Here is a 20,000-nt window from a genome sequence, read left to right as displayed (position 1 = left end):
GCACCTGGCCTCTCCCAGCCTCCCAGGCTGCGAGGAGCAGAAGCGAGAGCAGCAGGCGCCGGGGTGCCGGACCTCTTCTCTGGGAATATACCATCGCAAATTCGTTGCAATTTTCAAACGTCTATTGCACTACCATATAGCTTTTGGAAACTTAACTCCCAATTTGATATAATTTTGTATTTGCTCACCTTTTGAGTTTCAGCAGCAGAGTGAAAAAAAATGGAGTGGCTTTTTTCCTTTCTAAGGAAAATAAGCTCTCTGTATTCCTTTGTTGCTAAAAACAAACAAACCAAAATAACTTGTGGTTTCCAGAGCCATGATGTGGATGAAAGGGGAGTATTTTACTTTGTTATGCTTTATTTACCTTACATTTGTTAAATATTTCCCAATTTCAATGACTTATGTATTATTTTCCCTACTCTAATCAAATATATCACTAAAATTTTAAAAAAATATATCAACTTTAATTAAAATATTGCAAAATCAATACTACCGAAGTTGTGACGCCCAATCTTTACTAGAATGATTTGTATTGGTCTATTCTATTTAGGGTTTGTATAATCCCTGACTTTAAAAGTTTTAGATTTTTCATTTCTTTCCATATTTAAATATTACTTACTAAAATTATTGACTTTTTCTCTACTATTTTGATGGGATGTTTGTATACTAGTCTTTATGTTACTCATAAAACAAGTTTATATTCCTATCTGCAGTATTGAATATTGGCTTTTGTTGATATTATTTTCAAAGTAACTAAAACTATTTGAATAGCATTCTTGTCTGAGTTCCATTTCGAAGTCTGATTTTCAAATTACTGAAAATCCATTTCTTTCATTTTTCTCTATATTACCTACTTACTTTTAATGTTAACTCAAAAACTGTAATGTGGAAATGACACTATTTGCAAATTAGATGCATCTAGACAGGGATTTCTTCAAGTTGCTATTACTGATAAATCACAACTGAGATCAATTGTGAAAGCACATATATTTTTCATGAAAGAAATCAAAATCCTAATGTTGTTTGTGAGATATACTACTCCATAAAATTTTTGAGTTCCAGTAGAAATTAAAACATGGAAAGAAATCACACTATTTACCAGGTTAACTCTGTGCTAATTTCATCTCTTTTTAATTCTCCAGTTTATTTGCTGTATGGACTTGGACTACACTTAAAAAATACGGCCAATATAAAATGGACCAATTTTTCCACTTAAAAAATATTTAGGGGCTTCCCGGGTGGCGCAATGTTTAAGAATCCGCCTGCCAATGCAGAGGACACGGGTTCGAGCCCTGGTCCGGGAAGATCCCACATGCCGCGGAGCAACTAAGCCCATGCGCCACAACTACTGAGCCTGCGCTCTAGAGCCCACGAGCCACAACTACTGAGCCCGTTTGCCACAAATACTGAAGCCCGCGCGCCTAGAGCCCATGCTCTGCAACAAAAGAGGCCACCGCAATGAGAAGCCCACGCACCGCAACGAAGAGTAGCCCCTGTTCGCTGCAACTAGAGAAAGCCCACGTACAGCAATGAAGACCCAACGCAGCCAAAAATTTTAAATTTTTTAAAAAATTTAACATTCTACTTATGTATATACTCCCTAGAATTCCTTAAATATTACAAAATCTTCCTTGCTTGTGAATACAATACGGGCCAGGAGATCAATCATTCTATTACTTGATGCTTTACATGTAAAGCATAAACTCCAAATACATTTCTTTAATTTTGGTATAAGTCATAGGTACGACTGGAAGTATTATTTTTACATCGATGTATAAAACAAATATGGAAAAATGGTACTGTAAAGACTAGCTTTGGGACTTCCCTGACAGTCCAGTGGTTAGGACTTGGCAATTTCACTGCTGTGGCCCTGGGTTCAATCCCTGGTTGCAGAACTAAGATCCCACAAGTCGGGCAGCATGGGGGTGGGATGTGGGGGAAGTTTAGATTGAAAAGAAATAAGATTAATAGAAAATACAAAGTCAATTGAAATTAATTTGCTTCTCAGTATTCAAAACAGTAATGTAAAGACATAAGATAAAGTTACTGAATTTGTTTCTGATATAATCTTTAATAGTATATTTATCATTCTCTTTAGTTTTTGAAAGATTTTTACTATCATTATTATCATGACTTTCCCCTTGGCATTCAGAACATCCAAACACTAAAGAAGTTAAACAGTAATCAGTTTTCAAGACAACTCACCTAACAGTTACTGAGAATGATAATTTTAAAATATTTTAATATACAATGATAAAAAAGAAAATGATAATATGTGAGTTGAAAATATCATCAGTTAATGTTGGTTCACCTTCTATTATGGAACCATGATTGATGTGAACCTACAAAACCACGATAAATAAATTTACATTTGAGAAAAGTAAATATAAAGTACTTAAAATCCAACTGATGGTGTGGTATTAACAATACATGCATAGTAATTTATGGAATATTTTCAGTAAATATTTAAAACTTTAAAAAATATACTCAATGAAGAAAATGCCATCAATAGTATCATATGCTTTTTTCAGTTTGTAATTTTTTTTCATGTAAATATATACAGGAGAAAACAAGACTCTTGACATTTGAGCTGTCCTCAAATCTGTTAGATTATATAGTGTTTTAAAATTATCACCTGCATTTGTCTTTCATTGCTCAACTCTTTTTTTGGAGGTTACTTTTTCAACAAGTATAGACTCTCTAGTTGTAATTCCATAGAGGACTCCATAGGTAGAGAAGATTGTTTAAATCTTTTTCCAAACCATTCTTTCAATCGAATATTATAGATTACTTTATTACTGTATAGTTTCTAGAAGTTTTTCAGTTATATTTAAGCCCCACTGCAGAACTAAGACTCCTTTCCTGACAATGAATTTTGATTAAGGAAACCAGATAGTATTTTGAGGTGCCTCTGCTTAATTTACTGGAAATCATTCAGGAAGATAGTACATGAGAAATTTTAACTTTTGATTGAAGTCTAGATATCTTTCATTTCCTACAAAACTCCAGAATAAAATTTTAATAATCTATATTTCTCTGCTATGTGTAGAAAATTATACAGGTCTACCACACTGTTGAGCTATAACAGGTGAAGTTGAAGCAATCTTTTAAAGATTTATAAACAGTTTATGCACTTGCATCAAATTTGACAAAAAAATTAATTATATGTGGAAAATAATTTATCCTACGACCACACACTGTATGCATATGGTACATATCTTTACATTACATTTATAATCGTTCAAACTCCCTACAAAATATTGTGCTAAAATGTTTATACTATATAGTCATTCTGAGAAAATCTGAGAGTAATTTTAAAGTACCTCTGAGGGAATAAGTAAGTTAAACTAAGCATAGCTTTTATTCACAATCCTTTTGTCTTCATTATTCCCAGATGAGCTCATTTAATAATGGAAAGTGACAATGGAGCTAAATTCAAGTACTTTTGGTTCTCTTCTATGCATTCACATTAATATTCATGTGGTCTTAAGCAAATTTCTGTCTCCAGGCCACAGTTTAGTCATCATTAAATTGAGAGAAATGACAATCTCTTAGGTCATATCCAGTTTTAAAATCCTAGGTCAAGATACAAAATTAATGCACAGAAATCTCTTGCATTCCTATACACTACTGATGAAAAATCTGAAAGAGAAATTATGGAAACACTCCCATTTACCATTGCAACAAACAGAATAAAATACCTAGGAATAAACCTATCTAGGGAAACAAAAGACCTGTATGCAGAAAACTATAAGACACTGATGAAAGAAATTAAAGATGATACAAACAGATGGAGAGATATACCATGTTCTTGGATTGGAAGAATCAATGTTGTGAAAATGACTATACTACCCAAAGCAATCTACGGATTCAATGCAATCCCTATCAAATTACCAGTGGCATTTTTTACGGAACTAGAACAAATCATCTTAAAATTTGTATGGGGACACAAAAGACCCCGAAGAGCCAAAGCAGTCTTGAGGGAAAAAAACGGAGCTGGAGGAATCAGACTTCCTGATTTCAGACTATACTACAAAGCTACAGTAATCAAGACAATATGGTACGGGCACAAAAACAGAAACATAGATCAATGGAACAAGATAGAAAGCCCAGAGATAAACCCATGCACCTGTGGTCAACTAATCTATGACAAAGGAGGCAAGGATATACAATGGAGAAAAGACAGTCTCTTCAATAAGTGGTGCTGGGAAAACTGGACAGCTACATGTAAAAGAATGAAATTAGAACACTCCCTAACACCATACACAAAAATAAACTCAAAATGGATTCGAGACCTAAATGTAAGACCGGACACTATAAAACTCTTAGAGGAAAACATAGGAAGAACACTCTTTGACATAAACCACAGCAAGATCTTTTTTGATCTACCTCCTAGAGTAATGGAAATAAAACCAAAAATAAACATATGGGACCTAATGAAACTTCAAAGCTTTTGCACAGCAAAGGAAACCATAAACAAGACAAAAAGACAACCCTCAGAATGGGAGAAAATATTCGCAAACGAATCAACGGACAAAGGATTAATCTCCAAAATATATAAACAGCTCATGCAGCTCAATATTAAAGAAACAAACAACCCAATCCAAAAATGGGCAGAAGACCTAAATAGACATTTCTCCAAAGAAGACATACAGATGGCCAAGAAGCACATGAAAAGCTGCTCAACATCACTAATTATTAGAGAAATGTGAATCAAAACTACAATGAGGTATCACCTCACACCAGTTAGAATGGGCATCATCAGAAAGTCTACAAACAACAAATGCTGGAGAGGGTGTGGAGAAAAGGGAACCCTCTTGCACTGTTGGTGGGAATGTAAATTGATACAGCCACTATGGAGAACAGTATGGAGGTTCCTTAAAAAATTAAAAATAGAATTACCATATGATCCAGCAATCCCACTACTGGGCATATACCCAGAGAAAACCATAATTCAAAAAGATGCATGCACCCCAATGTTCACTGCAGCACTATTTACAATAGCCAGGTCATGCAAGCAACCTAAATGCCCATCGACAGATGAATGGATAAAGAAGTTGTGGTACATATATACAACGGAATATTACTCAGCCATAAAAAGGAACGAAATTGGGTCATTTGTTGAGACGTGGATGGATCTAGAGACTGTCATACAGAGTGAAGTAAGTCAGAAAGAGAAAAACAAATATCGTATATTAATGCATGTATGTGGAACCTAGAAAAATGGTACAGATGAACCAGTTTGCAGGGCAGAAGTTGAGACACAGATGTAGAGAACAAACCTATGGACACCAGGGGGGGAAAACCACAGTGGGGTGGGGATGGTGGTGTGCTGAATTGGGCAATTGAGATTGACATGTATACACTGATGTGTATAAAATTGATGACTATAAGAACCTGCAGTACAAAAAAAAAAAAACAAACAAGAAAAACAACTAATACTAAACTTTCTTTGGGTTATTTGTATGGAAATATGTTAATATAAATGTTTCAGACATTACATGAAATTTCTAAAAATCTTATATGTTCTGGTATAATGTTATAAGTCATAATTCTAGTTATTACTTTAAAATGTATATCTCAGAAATAACTAAATTTCCTTGTCAATTGCATTATTATGAACTTTCATCAAATCTTTAACTGTGGTCATTTTTAAGTCTTTTGTCATTTACAGACAGTTCTGGGTGTACTCTGATGCTTTCGCAAAAATGTTCCTATAAAAGGGTTTCACCTTCAAGGAATTCATGGAAAAGACTCTGACAAGTACAGGTTTCTGGTAACTGACTGTACTGCTGAACTGAATGAATAAGCATTTTCAGAACTCTAATGGAAAACTGATGAATTCATAAAAGTGCTAACAAAAGATCAAGATGAAAAAAAAATTAAGTACATAGGACTGAGTGAACTGATGAGGATGATTATAATTTTTGTGACTTTCTGTTTGAATAAAAAAAAAATCCCCCCCACCAAAAAAAAAAAAATCCTAGGTCAAGTGAGTGGAAACTTGGTGAGATGCAAGATTCTTATACCATTAGCAAGTATCCAGGGTAAGAAAGAAGAAGGGAGGGTAACCAAAGAGTAATAAATTCAATAAGCTTGGTTCTTATGTACCAAGGAAAGGGGAGTGGAGGAAGGAAAAAGAGTTTAAAACAAAGTACAGAATCTTTATTCCACTAACTTTACTTTGTATGAGAGTACAAAATAGAACTTGAGTGTCAGTAGGAGAGAGAAAAATAAAATGTTCAGAAGATTTGTAATGACAGACATCATTGTAGTAGACAAAAAACAAAAAGGGATAAAATATTTATCTCAATTCAAACTTTTCCATAAATGTTCTAAACTCATACCTGTCAGATATTTATAAGTCCTTTATCCATTTCTAGAGGAATATAATTACATCTAGAACAACTACAGCTTCTTATGTACAATACCCAGAACTCAATACAAAATTATCAGGCTTACCAAGAAAGAGAATCATGAGAAAAAAAATGAATAAAAAAAAGACACACAGATGATCCAATTATTACAATGATATGACGGATCACAAATAAACTGTGATTGAGGTGTTGAAATAAATACATAATAAATAATTTCACCAGAAAATTGTAATCTATTTTTAAAGGGAAATTACAATCCTAAAGTTAAAAAAAGTCATAATTGAAGTTTATATTCAATTGATGATTTAATAAGAAGAAGAGAATTTTGCTGAAGTATATGATTGGTCAGAATAAAATATACAGCATGTAATAGAGACCAAAAGTGATGTTTAAAAAATAGAGAGGGCATAGAAGATGTAAGAGATAGGGTGAAAACATTTTTTTAACATCTTTATTGTGGTATAATTACTTCATGGTGAAAGGATTTAACACACATATTCCGTGAGTTACAGAAGAGAAAGAGAGAAAAGCATGAGGCAGAAGCAATATTCGAAGACAGATTGCTGGAATTTTCCTATACTGATGAAAGACATCAAGCCACATATTCAAGAAGCTTTAAAAACTGCAAACAAGATAAAACCAAAGAAAACTAAAATTGAGCATATAATAAAGCCATTGAAAATCAAAAACAAAGAAAAATTTTACAAAGCAGCTAGAGGGGAAAAAAAAGGTTACACTACCTGAACAATAAACTTGACAGCCATCTTCTCAAAATACTATGGAATGTCATCTGAAAGCACTGCGGGGGAAAATAACTTACAACCCATAACTTAATATTCAGCAAAACTATTCTTCAAAAGTGCTGGCAAAATAAGCATATTTCTCATATTCCATAGATTAAATATTTCTTTACCACCACTAAAAGAAATATTAAAGAATTTCTTCATAAGGAAAAAGATCCCAGAAAGAAACAAAAAAAAGTAACTGTAGGGACTTCCCTGGTGGCAGAGTGGTTAAGAATCCGCCTGCCAACACAGGGGACACAGGTTCAAGACCTGGTCCAGGAAGATCCCACATGATGCAGAACAACTAAGCCCACGTGCCACAACTACTGAAGCCTGCGCACCTAGAGCCTGTGCTCCACAACAAGAGAAGCCACCACAATGAAAAGCCCACGCAACATAACGAAGTGTAGCCCCTGCTGGCCGCAACTAGAGAAAGCCTGCGTGCAGCAACAAAGACCCAACGCAGCCAAAAATTAATTAATTAATTAATTATTTTTTTAAAAAAGTAACTGTATACAATAACAATAATAATGCAATCTGTTCCTAGAGTATATGTATAATTGAAAGGCATAACGCTAAAAGAAAAAGTGAAAGCAAGTAAATGGAGTTATTATTCAAGGTCCTAGCATTGTCTGTAAGTGGTAAAAGTATTAATTTAATCTATACTAAACAAGTCAATGATGCTTGTTATAGTATCCAGGAAATCAATAAAGAAATTAGTAAAAGAATCTGTAACTAAAAAGATAATTCAGGAGAAAATGAAATAATTATAATATACTAATCCAAATGAAGACAAAACAGAAGGAAGACTAGAAGGGAATTTTTAATAATTTTTTTAAACCTACAGCAAACATAATTAATAATAAATTATTGAAACCTTTCACTTAGAGTTCATAAATAGACAAGAATGTCCACTATTGCCAGTTCGGTTTAACAGAGTACTAGTGGTCCTACCCAATGCCATAAAGCATACTAAAGATATAAAAGATATAAGGATTGGAAAGGAAAAAATACAACTCTCAATATTTTCTGATAGAATGATTGTCTCTATCCAAAAATACAAAGCACCTATAGACAAATTATTAGAATTAATAAATTATTTTAGCAACTTAGCTGAATAACACGTCAATACAAAAATACAAAATATTTTCATATGTACCATTAGTAAACAGAAAAAATTTTTAGCTTAAAGCTGATATTTATAATGATCACAAATGACAATTATCTAAGAATAAATCTAATGAAAGGTGTATATATAGGACCTCCACACAGAAAACTATAAAATAAATATTAAGAACCATTACAGGTTATTTAGATAAATAGAGCATGCTCATGAACTGAATGACATTATTGTAAAGATGTCAACTAGTTTCACGTTTCTCAGTAGATATGATGCAATCCAAATCAAAACCTCACTGAGTTGTTTTTATGGAATTTATATACAAATTTAAGTGGAAATGAAAGAGGCAACATGACATTAATGAAAAAAAAGTCAAATAGATTACAACAACAATAACAACAAAAAGACCATGGTTATATAACAGAAAACTGTTTTATAAAACATGTGGAACTCATCTTTTTCAAGTGGTCTTGCTTCAGTTGAATATCCTTGGGGAAAATTAATCTTGACCCTTATGTCCCAAAAAAGACAAAAAATTCAAAATGGATTATATATGTAATGTGACCAATTAAACAAAAGACACCACAAGAAATTATCTTCATGGAACAGAATCAAGAAGAAAAGAATGATAAATTGAACTTAACTAAAATAAAAAATTTCTATTCACCAAAGGACAAAAGAATGAAAAGGCAAGTCACAGTGTAGAAGAGAGCAAAATCAAGAAAGGGGTTATATCCAGAATATGAAAATTTTCAAAAAGCAGTAGAAGAATACAACAGAATAGGAAAAGTACGTAGGAGACTTGAACAGCTACTGCACAAAATAGGATCTAAAAATGGCCAATAATAATAACACCAAAAGGTGTTCAACCTCAATTACAAATCAAGAAACATAAACAGGGCTTCCCTGGTGGCACAGTGGTTGAGAGTCTGCCTGCCTATGCAGGGAACACGGGTTCAGGCCTTGGTCTGGGAAGATCCCACATGGCGCGGAGCAACTGGGCCCGTGAGCCACAATTACTGAGCCTGCGCGTCTGGAGCATGTGCTCCGCAAAGAGAGAGGCCGCGATAGTGAGAGGCCCGCGCACCGCGATGAGGAGTGGCCCCCGCTTGCCGCAACTGGGGAGAGCCCTCGCACAGAAGCGAAGACCCAACACAGCCATAAATAAAATAAATAAATAAACAGAACCAAAAAACCTGTTTAAAAAAAAAAAGAAAAGAAACATAAACACAACCAGCAAAATGGCAACAATATAAATAAACTAACAATGCCAAGTTGTGGAGATGAAGAAGAATAGGAATTCATACAGTGCTAGCATGAGTGTGAACAGGTAAAAGCATTTGGTGAAACTGATTGACATTATCAATTAAAGAAGATATGTACATAGTTTATGTTCCACTAATCACGATCCTAGCTAAATAATAGAGAAAAGTGTGTACACGGACATTGAAAATGTTACAAATATATTGATGGCAGAAATATGTGAAATAGACATAAAGAGAAATAATGTAAAATTCTCAAGAGTGGAACAAATAACTCACACCCTATTCATAAAACAAAGTACCAGAGAACTTAATAAATTAAATGAACTCCAAGTACATATGGCAATATGGATGATTCCATAGAATGGTGAATGATAAATACGAAGAACACACAAACACATGCACACACATAACACATTTTGTGCAATTCCATTTAGATAAAATTTAGGAAACAGGTCAAAATCATTTATAAAGTTAAAACTGTGGCTACATTTGGGGGAGAAAGAGGGGAAAGATATTTGGGAGGTGCATTTGAGTGGCTTCTGGAGTGGAGGCAATAGAAGTTTTCACTTCCAAGTAGCTGATAGAGCTATAATATTCATTCTGTGCACTTTTCAGTGTATTATGAGCAAATAACAAGAAAATGCTCTCTAAAAGCAGATTACAACTGAAAACAAGTAGGTGAAGATAGTAACCACAAAATTTATAACACTAGTTATAATATGCATTGAATAATGAAGAATAAAAACAAAACAACATGTATTGCCTTAGTGTCCTGTAATTCTAAAAGATTTTAGTTTAAAAAGGTATGTAAGAAGTAAGCATTTAATTCAGAGAAATTTGGTTCTGAGAATTTTTTTAATTAAGAAGAAATTGATAGAATTAAAGAATATGAGGGACTTCCCTGGTGGCACAGTGGTTAAGAATCCGCCTGCCAGTGAGGGGAACACGGGTTGGAGCCTTGGTCCGGAAAGATCCCACATGCCACGGAGCAGGTAAGCCCGGTCGCTACAACTACTGAGCCTGCGTTCTAGAGCCTGCGAGCCACAACTACTGAGCCTGTGTGCCACAACTACTGAAGCCCGCGTGCCTAGTGCCCGGGCTCCGCAACAAGAGAAGGCACCGCAATGAGAAGCTCGCGCACCGCAACGAAGAGTAAACCCCGCTCGCCGCAACTAGAGAAAGCCCGCGTGCAGCAACGAAGACCAAATGCAGCCATAAGTAAATAAATAAATTTTAAAAAATTAAAGAATATGAGACTTCAGAGTAAATAAAGGGTATTTATAAACTAACCTTTGAAAGAGAATCCTCAGTTGCTGGCTGCTGATCCTCTCTGTCCCCAGAGTCGGGTACACTGGGGCTGAAGGCCATGAGATCTGCCTTGGGCGGCCCCTCCCCAGAGCACACCCGCTGCCGCCTCTGCTGCGAGTAAGACCAGCTCCCCACCGCGCTGGAGCACACCAGCGTGGGCTTCCCGGGCCCGCACGCGCCCTCGCTGGGCGGCGCCGAGCACCGCAGCGCCGTGTACAGCAGCAGCGTGAGCACCAACAGGCTGGACACCGCGCAGATGGCGATGATCAGGTACACGTTCACATCCACCAGAGCGGCCTCCGCGCCAGCGGCGCCCGTCGACGCCCGCGAAGAGGCCTTGGGCGCCTGGCCGCTGTCCTCCAGCGACAGCAGCACGGTGGCCGTGGCCGTCAGCGCCGGCTCGCCGTGGTCCTTCACCAGCACCAGCAGGCGCTGGCGCGGCGCGTCCGCCTCGTCCAGGGCGCGCGTCGTGCTGATCTCGCCCGTGTACAGCCCCACGCGGAACGGGCTGCGCGCGCCACCCGCCGCCGGCTGCAGCTCGTACGACAGCCACGCGTTGTAGCCCGAGTCCGCGTCCACCGCGCGCACCTTCGCCACCACGTGGCCCGCGCCCACCGACCGAGCCACCAGCTGGCTCAGTGCGCCCGCCCCGCCGCCCGACCCGGGCAGCAGCAGCGCCGGCGCGTTGTCGTTCTCGTCCAGCACGAACACCTGCAGCGTCACGTTGCTGCCCAGAGGCGGCACGCCCGCGTCGCGCGCGCTCACCTGGAACTGCAGCAGCTCCAGCTCCTCGTGGTCCAGCGGCTGCAGCGCGTACACCTTGCCGCTCTCCGCGTGCACCGACACGTAGCTCGACAGCGCTCGCTCGCCCACCCGCCGCTCCACCAGCGAGTAGGACACCAGCGCGTTCTCCTGCGCGTCCGCGTCCCGCGCCGACACCGTGAAGATGTGGCAGCCGGGCGGGTTGTTCTCCTTCACCAACACCGTGTACTCGGGCTGCGCGAACGCGGGCGTGTTGTCGTTCACGTCGGACACCTCCACGGACACGCTGGCTGTGGCCGACAGGGAAGGCGAGCCCCCGTCCCTCGCGGTCACCCCCACCTCATAGTTCGCCACACTCTCGCGATCCAAGGCGCTGTCCAGAACCAATGAATAGTAATTCTTGAAGGTGGACACCAGCCTGAAGGGAACACTGGGCGACAGGGTGCAAGTCACCTGCCCATTGACACTGGAGTCGAGGTCGGACACACTTATCAAGGCGATGACGGTGCCCACTGGAGCGTCTTCCCTAATTGGGAGGGACAAGGACTTGAATTCCATTACTGGGACATTATCATTGGCGTCGCCAACTTCCACCATAACTGTACAATGGCCAGAGAGTGGGGGCTGCCCCTTATCAATGCCCTCTACAAGAATTTCATAGGATTTGCTTTCTTCAAAATCGATATATCCCTTTACCATAATTTCTCCAGTAATTGGATCTATGTAGAACTTGGATTTCACATTTGGTAAAATATCAGTTGAGAATGAATATGTAATATTCCCATTCAAGCCTTCGTCTAAATCTGAGGCGTTAAGTTTAATTACCAACGTTCCATTAGGAACATTTTCCTGTAATTTCACTTCATAGAGTGCTCTGTCGAAAACTGGGGCGTTGTCGTTGGCGTCCAGCACTTTGACGAGTAACTGAACAGTGCCAGTCAGCTCAGGTTTGCCGCCATCAGAGGCGGTAAGCACTAAAAAAATCTCCGGGGCTTCTTCTCTGTCTAAAGGTTTCCTTAATACTAACCCAAGACGTTTTACTCGCTCTTCATAGGATGGTTTTTCCAGCGAGAAATACTCACTGGGGCTCAGTGTGTAAGTCAGCAGAGCGTTGGCCCCAATGTCTGCATCGGAAGCGCCCTCTAGTGGAAACCGAGAGTCAAGCGGCCTGGATTCAGCCATGAACAGATTCTTCTGTGTTCCCGGGAACACAGGAGGATTGTCGTTAATGTCCTTTACTTCCACCTCCACATGGAACACCTGCAGCGGCCTGTCCACGATCACCTCCAGGTGGATGCTGCACTCCGCGCTCCGCCCGCACAGCTCCTCCCGGTCGATCCGAGAATTCACAAACAAAATGCCATTCTGCAGATTTACCTCCAGAAGGTCCCCGCGGCCTTTGGACGCCACCCGGAACAGACGCGGCACCAGCTCCGCCAGCTCCAGCCCCAGGTCCTGAGCGATGCGGCCCACGAAGGTGCCGTGTTTGGCCTCCTCCGGGACGGAGTAGCGGACCTGGCCGCTCCCGGCCTTCCAGGTTGAAAGGAACAGAAGTGAGAGCAGCAAACGCCGGTATTCCTGGCCGATTGCCCAGGAAAACTCCATCTCAAGCCCGCAGTGCTTTGTTCTCATGAAGCGGGTCTTGTTTCAAAATGAAGAGATATCTCCTGACCGTTCAGTCCAGTCCCACTGCATCCTCCATTTTTCAGCATCTGGACGGTGGATGCAGCTTCTTTACAATAAGAATAGGAGGGATTTTTTTTTTCTTTCTTTCTCGCTCTATCGGATCAATTTTATGGTACAGAGCGACATCATGTGGCTCCAAACCGTAAGTAACAGATTCTGGAGATGCATACTCTTAAGTCTTAATTATTCTTTCATCCATTCTGCCTTTGGAGAATAGAATCTCATTTTGTACTACTGAGGTACACATTTTGCACCACTGAGATACACATTTTGCACCACTGATTGATTGTGATCCTTAGTTTCACCACAGGAGCAGCTTTCACTTCAGTGGAAATACTTTTTTCATAGAAGTTTTAAGTATTTACAGAGACCCAACTGTAGTTAACATAGCACTTTGCAAATATACAATTGGTAAAGTGTTGGTTAGGAAATTCACGACAGGTTTTTTTTGTGTGTGTGTTCCTAAGAGTGATGAAAGGTAGTTATTAATGATGACACACTCTTCATCATTGGATTTTACATTCCCAGTGTTGAAGATTTCAGAGAATTAAGCTCTAGGAAAACTCTGATCTCCAAAATAAGTCATTGAAAGGGAATTTCAAAAATGTTTGAAAAAGGAAGCAAAGACCATCAGCACTTAATTGAAGGTCTTCCTTGCTGTGGGCAAGGAAGCTTTAACAAGGAGGTAGGATGTTTCGGTATATAATTTGTGTTGGGAAGTATTCCAGATAATTTTATTCACTGGAACCTATTCACCTCCCATGAGCAAGATGGGTATTCTCATTTTGTCTCTTACAGTTTATAAACACTTGCTTGTTCTCCAGGCTCTAATATGCCTCAACTTCTATTCTCTCCTACAGCACTCATATATTTCAGTCAAAGTGGACAATTTCCTGCTTCCAATAACATTTTTCATGAAACAGATATACTCATTTCATTCCCTGCCTAAGTAATATCCATCATTTCCAAACTCTTCTCAAAGCAGTTTCCCCCATTATATAACAATTTAAAACTTCCTTGACCAACAAAGACTTTCATGATTAAACCAATTGAGCAGGCATCTTTATTTTCTTTTATACTGTAGCATCTAGATCAAATCACTTGGGACATTTATTACATTAATTTCTCTTTTTTAGCTATTTGGGTATGTGTGTCTAATCCTCCATTTTTGAAATATAAACTTTTAAAGAGAATATTTGTGTTATAATAGTTTAATAGCTCAGAATGCTTACTGAGTATTTGCTGAATATTTACCCTATAGAATGGTTTGGTTTTCTTCAATTGCTTAATAAAATGCATTAAATTAAGGTGGTCATGTAGCTAGTTAAGAAATATGATGTCTCAGCAACCTCTATAATTTTCCAGAGATACAAAAATATTTTCCTTAGACATTGCTCTACTTAAGATATATTTCAATTTCCATATTGAAAACCTGGATTTTAGCTTAGTTTTCATTCCAGTTCTTGGCAATCATGATCTTTGAGACGTTAATAGTTCTAATGGTCAATAAAGAATTCCCAAATAATAGAGCATAATATATTTTCCTGACACACAAAAAACAATATAGAAGGACATGATGGTAGCTATTTTAAAACTTTCTTTGACTTTTATGTTCATAAACCTCTTACTCCATAGTTGTCTAAGACAAAAAAAAAAATCAATCTAGTGAAAATAGCTCTAAGCTCCCATTCTACGAAAAGCCATACTGCCCCCCCCCCATTTTTTCTGAATTAAAACATAAATCAAAGTAGTTTCACTGTTCCAGTACCCAAACTGCAGATTTGTGCAAAATGATTAGTATCAAACACACTGAAAGGAAGTGAAAAGGACTCCCTGTCCATTTACTTTATTTTGCAAGTAATTAAATGCATAGATGAGGAATGCAAAAGAATAGAAAGGATATTTATTTGGGAACTATTCACTATTTACCGGGTATAGAGACAACACATCTCTAAAGGGAAAAACTCAAAAGTCTTTAAAATGTCTTATTAGCTGAGAATCACATTAGTCAAGAAGTTGAAGAGGAGGACTTCCCTGGTGGCACAGTGGTTAAGAATCCACCTGCCAATGCAGGGACAAGAGTTCGGGCCCTGGTCCGGGGAGCAACTAAGCCTGTGCACCACAACTACTGAGCCTGCGCTCTAGAGCCTGTGAGCCACAACTACTGAGCCAACGTGCCACAACTACTGAAGCCCGCACGTCTAGAGCACAGCGTGCTCCGCAACAAGAGAAGCCACCATAATGAGAAGCCCGCACACTGTAACGAAGAGTAGCCCCCACTCGCCGCAACTAGAGAAAGCCCGCGCACAGCAACAAAGACCCAACGCAGCCAAAAATAAATAAATTTATTTTAAAAATAAAAAATAAAACTATATGCCCATTTGTACTCAAAAAAAAAAAATTGAAGAGGGGAGCTGGATTTGAAGACTGAAGTCCCACATCCTAGAAGACGAGAACTCTGGATGGCCCTATTATTCACAATAGGATGAAAATGATACCTAATAAAATAGTGAACTGAGGTTGGACATGCTGTGGCTTATACTTGATGGACAGGAGGCCACAAAGGACAGTGCCAGAAAGAGGAAATGGAAGTGGAAAAAAAGAGGACTATCTATTTTATATGTTGGCCTATCCCACAATGTCACTGAGTATTAACCAGGTTTCACCAAGGAAACTTGAACAAAGAAGTAGGAAGTTGTAGTACATAACTTGTGTGGAAAAGTATTCCACACAATTAGAATGGAATACACTGGAGCAAAGTTGGTATCTTCATTTTTGTCTCTAATGGTTTAGAATACTTGCCCATTCTCCAGTCACTAACATACCTAAGCTTTGGTTTCCACTGGCAAAGAAACTTCAATGCGAGACGAACTATTTACTAGGGGAACTGACCAAATACCAAATAGGGAAATGAATGGAAAATAATTTCACTTCTAGTTATTTGGAACTTTGTACTTGCTACATGACACACATTAATAGGTTGGTATTCAGAGGAGGGTCACCAGTAATAACATTGACTTATTGAACTTTTTGGACATTAGCATCATTAATACTGCATGTAAAAGAGGTTAATAATAAATAAGTTTTGCTAACTGAATAGTTTTAAAATGAGATATACAGTATTTTTCTCTACACTGTTCAGATAGAAAATAATATTTCTTAACAAGATTAATAATATTCTTTCAAAAGCAGTATTTTCTAAATGATGATATACTAAAGAGAGTATTAAAATTTCACTTCCTATTGATTTCTTAATGCTTACTAATAAAAAGTAGTGAGAAACAGAAGATAGAAAATGATACAATTCTAAAAGCAATAAATTTATTATTCTAGTTTTTTTTTACCCAATTGGAAAACTAGCAACAATACACAGTATTGTCAAATGTGAGCACAAAAATTAAAACAATCATGTTCAAGTAGAAAGGAGGAACTGAGAATACAGATAAATGGATAAGTGAGTAAAAGAGGCTCTATAGGAGGCAACAGGCTTAATAAGCTAATATTTGAAACTGAATATGTAAAAGCATAATAAAAAGAAAGTGCGCCAGTGACATTTGGACTAACATCTAGTAGGAATTTCCAATAAAAAGTGTCATAATTTACTGAAGCATTGTGGAGGTATTAGCACACCACAGTTTAAGTCAAATATTCTAATCAATTCAATTTACCCTGGAAAATATATTTAGTTTCTATCCAGATTTTTAGCAATAAAATAATTCTACAGCGACTTGTAAAAACCTGCAAGTATGGGTCTTACCACTTATTGCTGATTCGGTTCAAAGCCATTAGTCACAAGAAATTCAAACATTTTAACCACAAAACCAGTACCTTGAAGACTCTATTGACAGCAACAAGACTAATTAACTGTTAAAATGTTTCCAAAGGAGTAGTAACGTTGAGAATTAAAAACAAAGACATTTTTGAAAGGATTTTTAAAAATTACTCACTTTAGCAGGAAGATCAACCTTCACATCCAGCTGCTCTTCTCTATCCCCACTAATGGGGCCGGGTGGGAGACATGGGCTGAAGGCCATGAGGTCTGCCTTGGGCGGCCCCTCCCCAGAGCACACCCGCTGCCGCCTCTGCTGCGAGTAAGACCAGCTCCCCACCGCGCTGGAGCACACCAGCGTGGGCTTCCCGGGCCCGCACGCGCCCTCGCTGGGCGGCGCCGAGCACCGCAGCGCCGTGTACAGCAGCAGCGTGAGCACCAACAGGCTGGACACCGCGCAGATGGCGATGATCAGGTACACGTTCACATCCACCAGAGCGGCCTCCGCGCCAGCGGCGCCCGTCGACGCCCGCGAAGAGGCCTTGGGCGCCTGGCCGCTGTCCTCCAGCGACAGCAGCACGGTGGCCGTGGCCGTCAGCGCCGGCTCGCCGTGGTCCTTCACCAGCACCAGCAGGCGCTGGCGCGGCGCGTCCGCCTCGTCCAGGGCGCGCGTCGTGCTGATCTCGCCCGTGTACAGCCCCACGCGGAGCGGGCTGCGCGCGCCACCCGCCGCCGGCTGCAGCTCGTACGACAGCCACGCGTTGTAGCCCGAGTCCGCGTCCACCGCGCGCACCTTCGCCACCACGTGGCCCGCGCCCACCGACCGAGCCACCAGCTGGCTCAGTGCGCCCGCCCCGCCGCCCGGCCCGGGCAGCAGCAGCGCCGGCGCGTTGTCGTTCTCGTCCAGCACGAACACCTGCAGCGTCACGTTGCTGCCCAGAGGCGGCACGCCCGCGTCGCGCGCGCTCACCTGGAACTGCAGCAGCTCCAGCTCCTCGTGGTCCAGCGGCTGCAGCGCGTACACCTTGCCGCTCTCCGCGTGCACCGACACGTAGCTCGACAGCGCTCGCTCGCCCACCCGCCGCTCCACCAGCGAGTAGGACACCAGCGCGTTCTCCTGCGCGTCCGCGTCCCGCGCCGACACCGTGAAGATGTGGCAGCCGGGCGGATTGTTCTCCTTCACGAACACCGTGTACTCGGGCTGCGCGAACGCGGGCGCGTTGTCGTTCACGTCGGCCACCTCCACGAACACGCTGGCCGTTGTCGACAGGGAAGGCGAGCCCCCGTCCCTCGCGGTCACCCCCACCTCATAGTTCGCCAGGTTCTCGCGATCCAGGGCGCTGTCCAACACCAGCGAATAGTAATTCTTGAAGGTGGACACCAGTTTGAAGAAGTCATGGGGGGTCAGGGTGCAGGTCACCTGCCCGTTGGCACCGGAGTCGCGGTCAGACACTGTGATGAGGGCGATGACTGTTCCCAGCGGAGCATCCTCTCGGATGGGAAGTGAAAGAGACGTGATTGAGACTTCTGGTGTGTTATCATTGATGTCCACAAGTTTTACTGAAATTTTACAGTGCCCAGACATTGGTGGAGTCCCGTTGTCATAGGCAATGACTTGAATCTCATAAGATTTCACTTCCTCATAATCTAATTGTCCCTTAGTTCTGATTTCCCCTGAGCTGGGATCTATTTTGAACTTGGTCTTTATATTGGGGGACACATCACCACTAAATGAATACACAATCTCGCTGTTTGATCCTTCATCTGCATCAGAAGAATTTAATTTAATCACCAAGGATCCGTTTGCGATGTTCTCTAACAACTGTACTTTGTAAACTGATTGGTCAAAAGTAGGTTCGTTGTCATTCACATCTAATACCTTAATAAGCAGTTGAACGGTGCCTGTGAGCTCAGGTTTGCCCCTATCAGTAGCCACCAGTAACAAATTAATCTCGGCAGTTTCCTCTCTGTCCAGAGATTTCCTGAGCACAAGAGACAAAGACTGGCTTAGTTCATCATTTGTCTGTATATCTAGAAAGAAAAACTCACTGGAGCTGAGCTTGTAGGAGAGAAGAGCATTTACTCCGACATCTGCATCAAACGCCCCCTCTAGAGGAAACCGCGAGTCAAGCAGCCTCGATTCGTGAAACCGGATAGTCTTTACTGTCACTGGAAATACTGGCGGATTGTCGTTAATGTCCTTCACCTCCACCGCCACATGGAACACCTGCAGCGGCCGGTCCACGATCACCTCCAGGTGGATGCTGCACTCCGCGCTCCGCCCGCACAGCTCCTCCCGGTCGATCCGAGAATTCACAAACAAAATGCCATTCTGCAGATTTACCTCCAGAAGGTCCCCGCGGCCTTTGGATGCCACCCGGAACAGACGCGGCACCAGCTCCGCCAGCTCCAGCCCCAGGTCCTGGGCGATGCGGCCCACGAAGGTGCCGTGTTTGGCCTCCTCGGGGACGGAGTAGCGGACCTGGCTGCTCCTGGCCTCCCCTGCAGCGAGGAGCAGAAGCGAGAGTAGCAGACACCCGACCTCTCCGCCCCTACTCTTAGAAGACACCATCACCAATACTCAGCGAGTTGATCAAATTAAAATATCATGTTTTGCAAAATTTTAAATATTGTCCTCTAGTCTCTGCTCAAGTCCTGCTGCTTCTCTTACTGTTCTGTCTCTCTGGAGTGACAATAGGGCCCTGGGTATTTTTCTTCCTACAGAATACACTGTAGTAGACAGCGACATCATGTGGCCAAAATGTAGGCTCTACTATTTATTCTGTAGATTAAAAATTAAACAATTGTCTAGTCTAAGTTTACTGATAGCTTTCATTTAGGAAAAATATTTATTTTAAACTCTGAAATATATCATTCCCCCCTTTAATTGTGTTAAAAACGTATAACAAAATTTACCATCTCATCCTT

The 20,000-nt window shown here is 40.7% G+C and overlaps 1 protein-coding gene across 4 annotated transcripts in view; it reads right to left on the bottom strand.

The window, feature by feature from the left end:
* The window catches only part of LOC309622639 (protocadherin alpha-C2), a gene marked incomplete at its 5' end in the record, with an annotated part of 176,592 nt that extends 156,948 nt beyond the window's left edge, over positions 1–19,644 (bottom strand). For 2 of the 4 annotated variants that reach the window (XM_082378623.1, XM_082378627.1), the window contains one exon: positions 10,838–17,238. In XM_082378623.1, the coding sequence (XP_082234749.1) occupies positions 10,838–13,249 (2,412 nt within the window). The other 2 variants (XM_082378625.1, XM_082378619.1) reach the window with 2 other exon arrangements.
* Positions 19,645–20,000: the final 356 nt, after the last annotated feature.

This window comes from Balaenoptera borealis (assembly GCF_965194805.1).
Source record: "Balaenoptera borealis genome assembly, chromosome: 2".
Taxonomy (NCBI): domain Eukaryota; kingdom Metazoa; phylum Chordata; class Mammalia; order Artiodactyla; family Balaenopteridae; genus Balaenoptera; species Balaenoptera borealis.
Note: the sequence above shows the minus strand (reverse complement) of the source record. Positions and strands in the feature narration are given on the sequence as shown.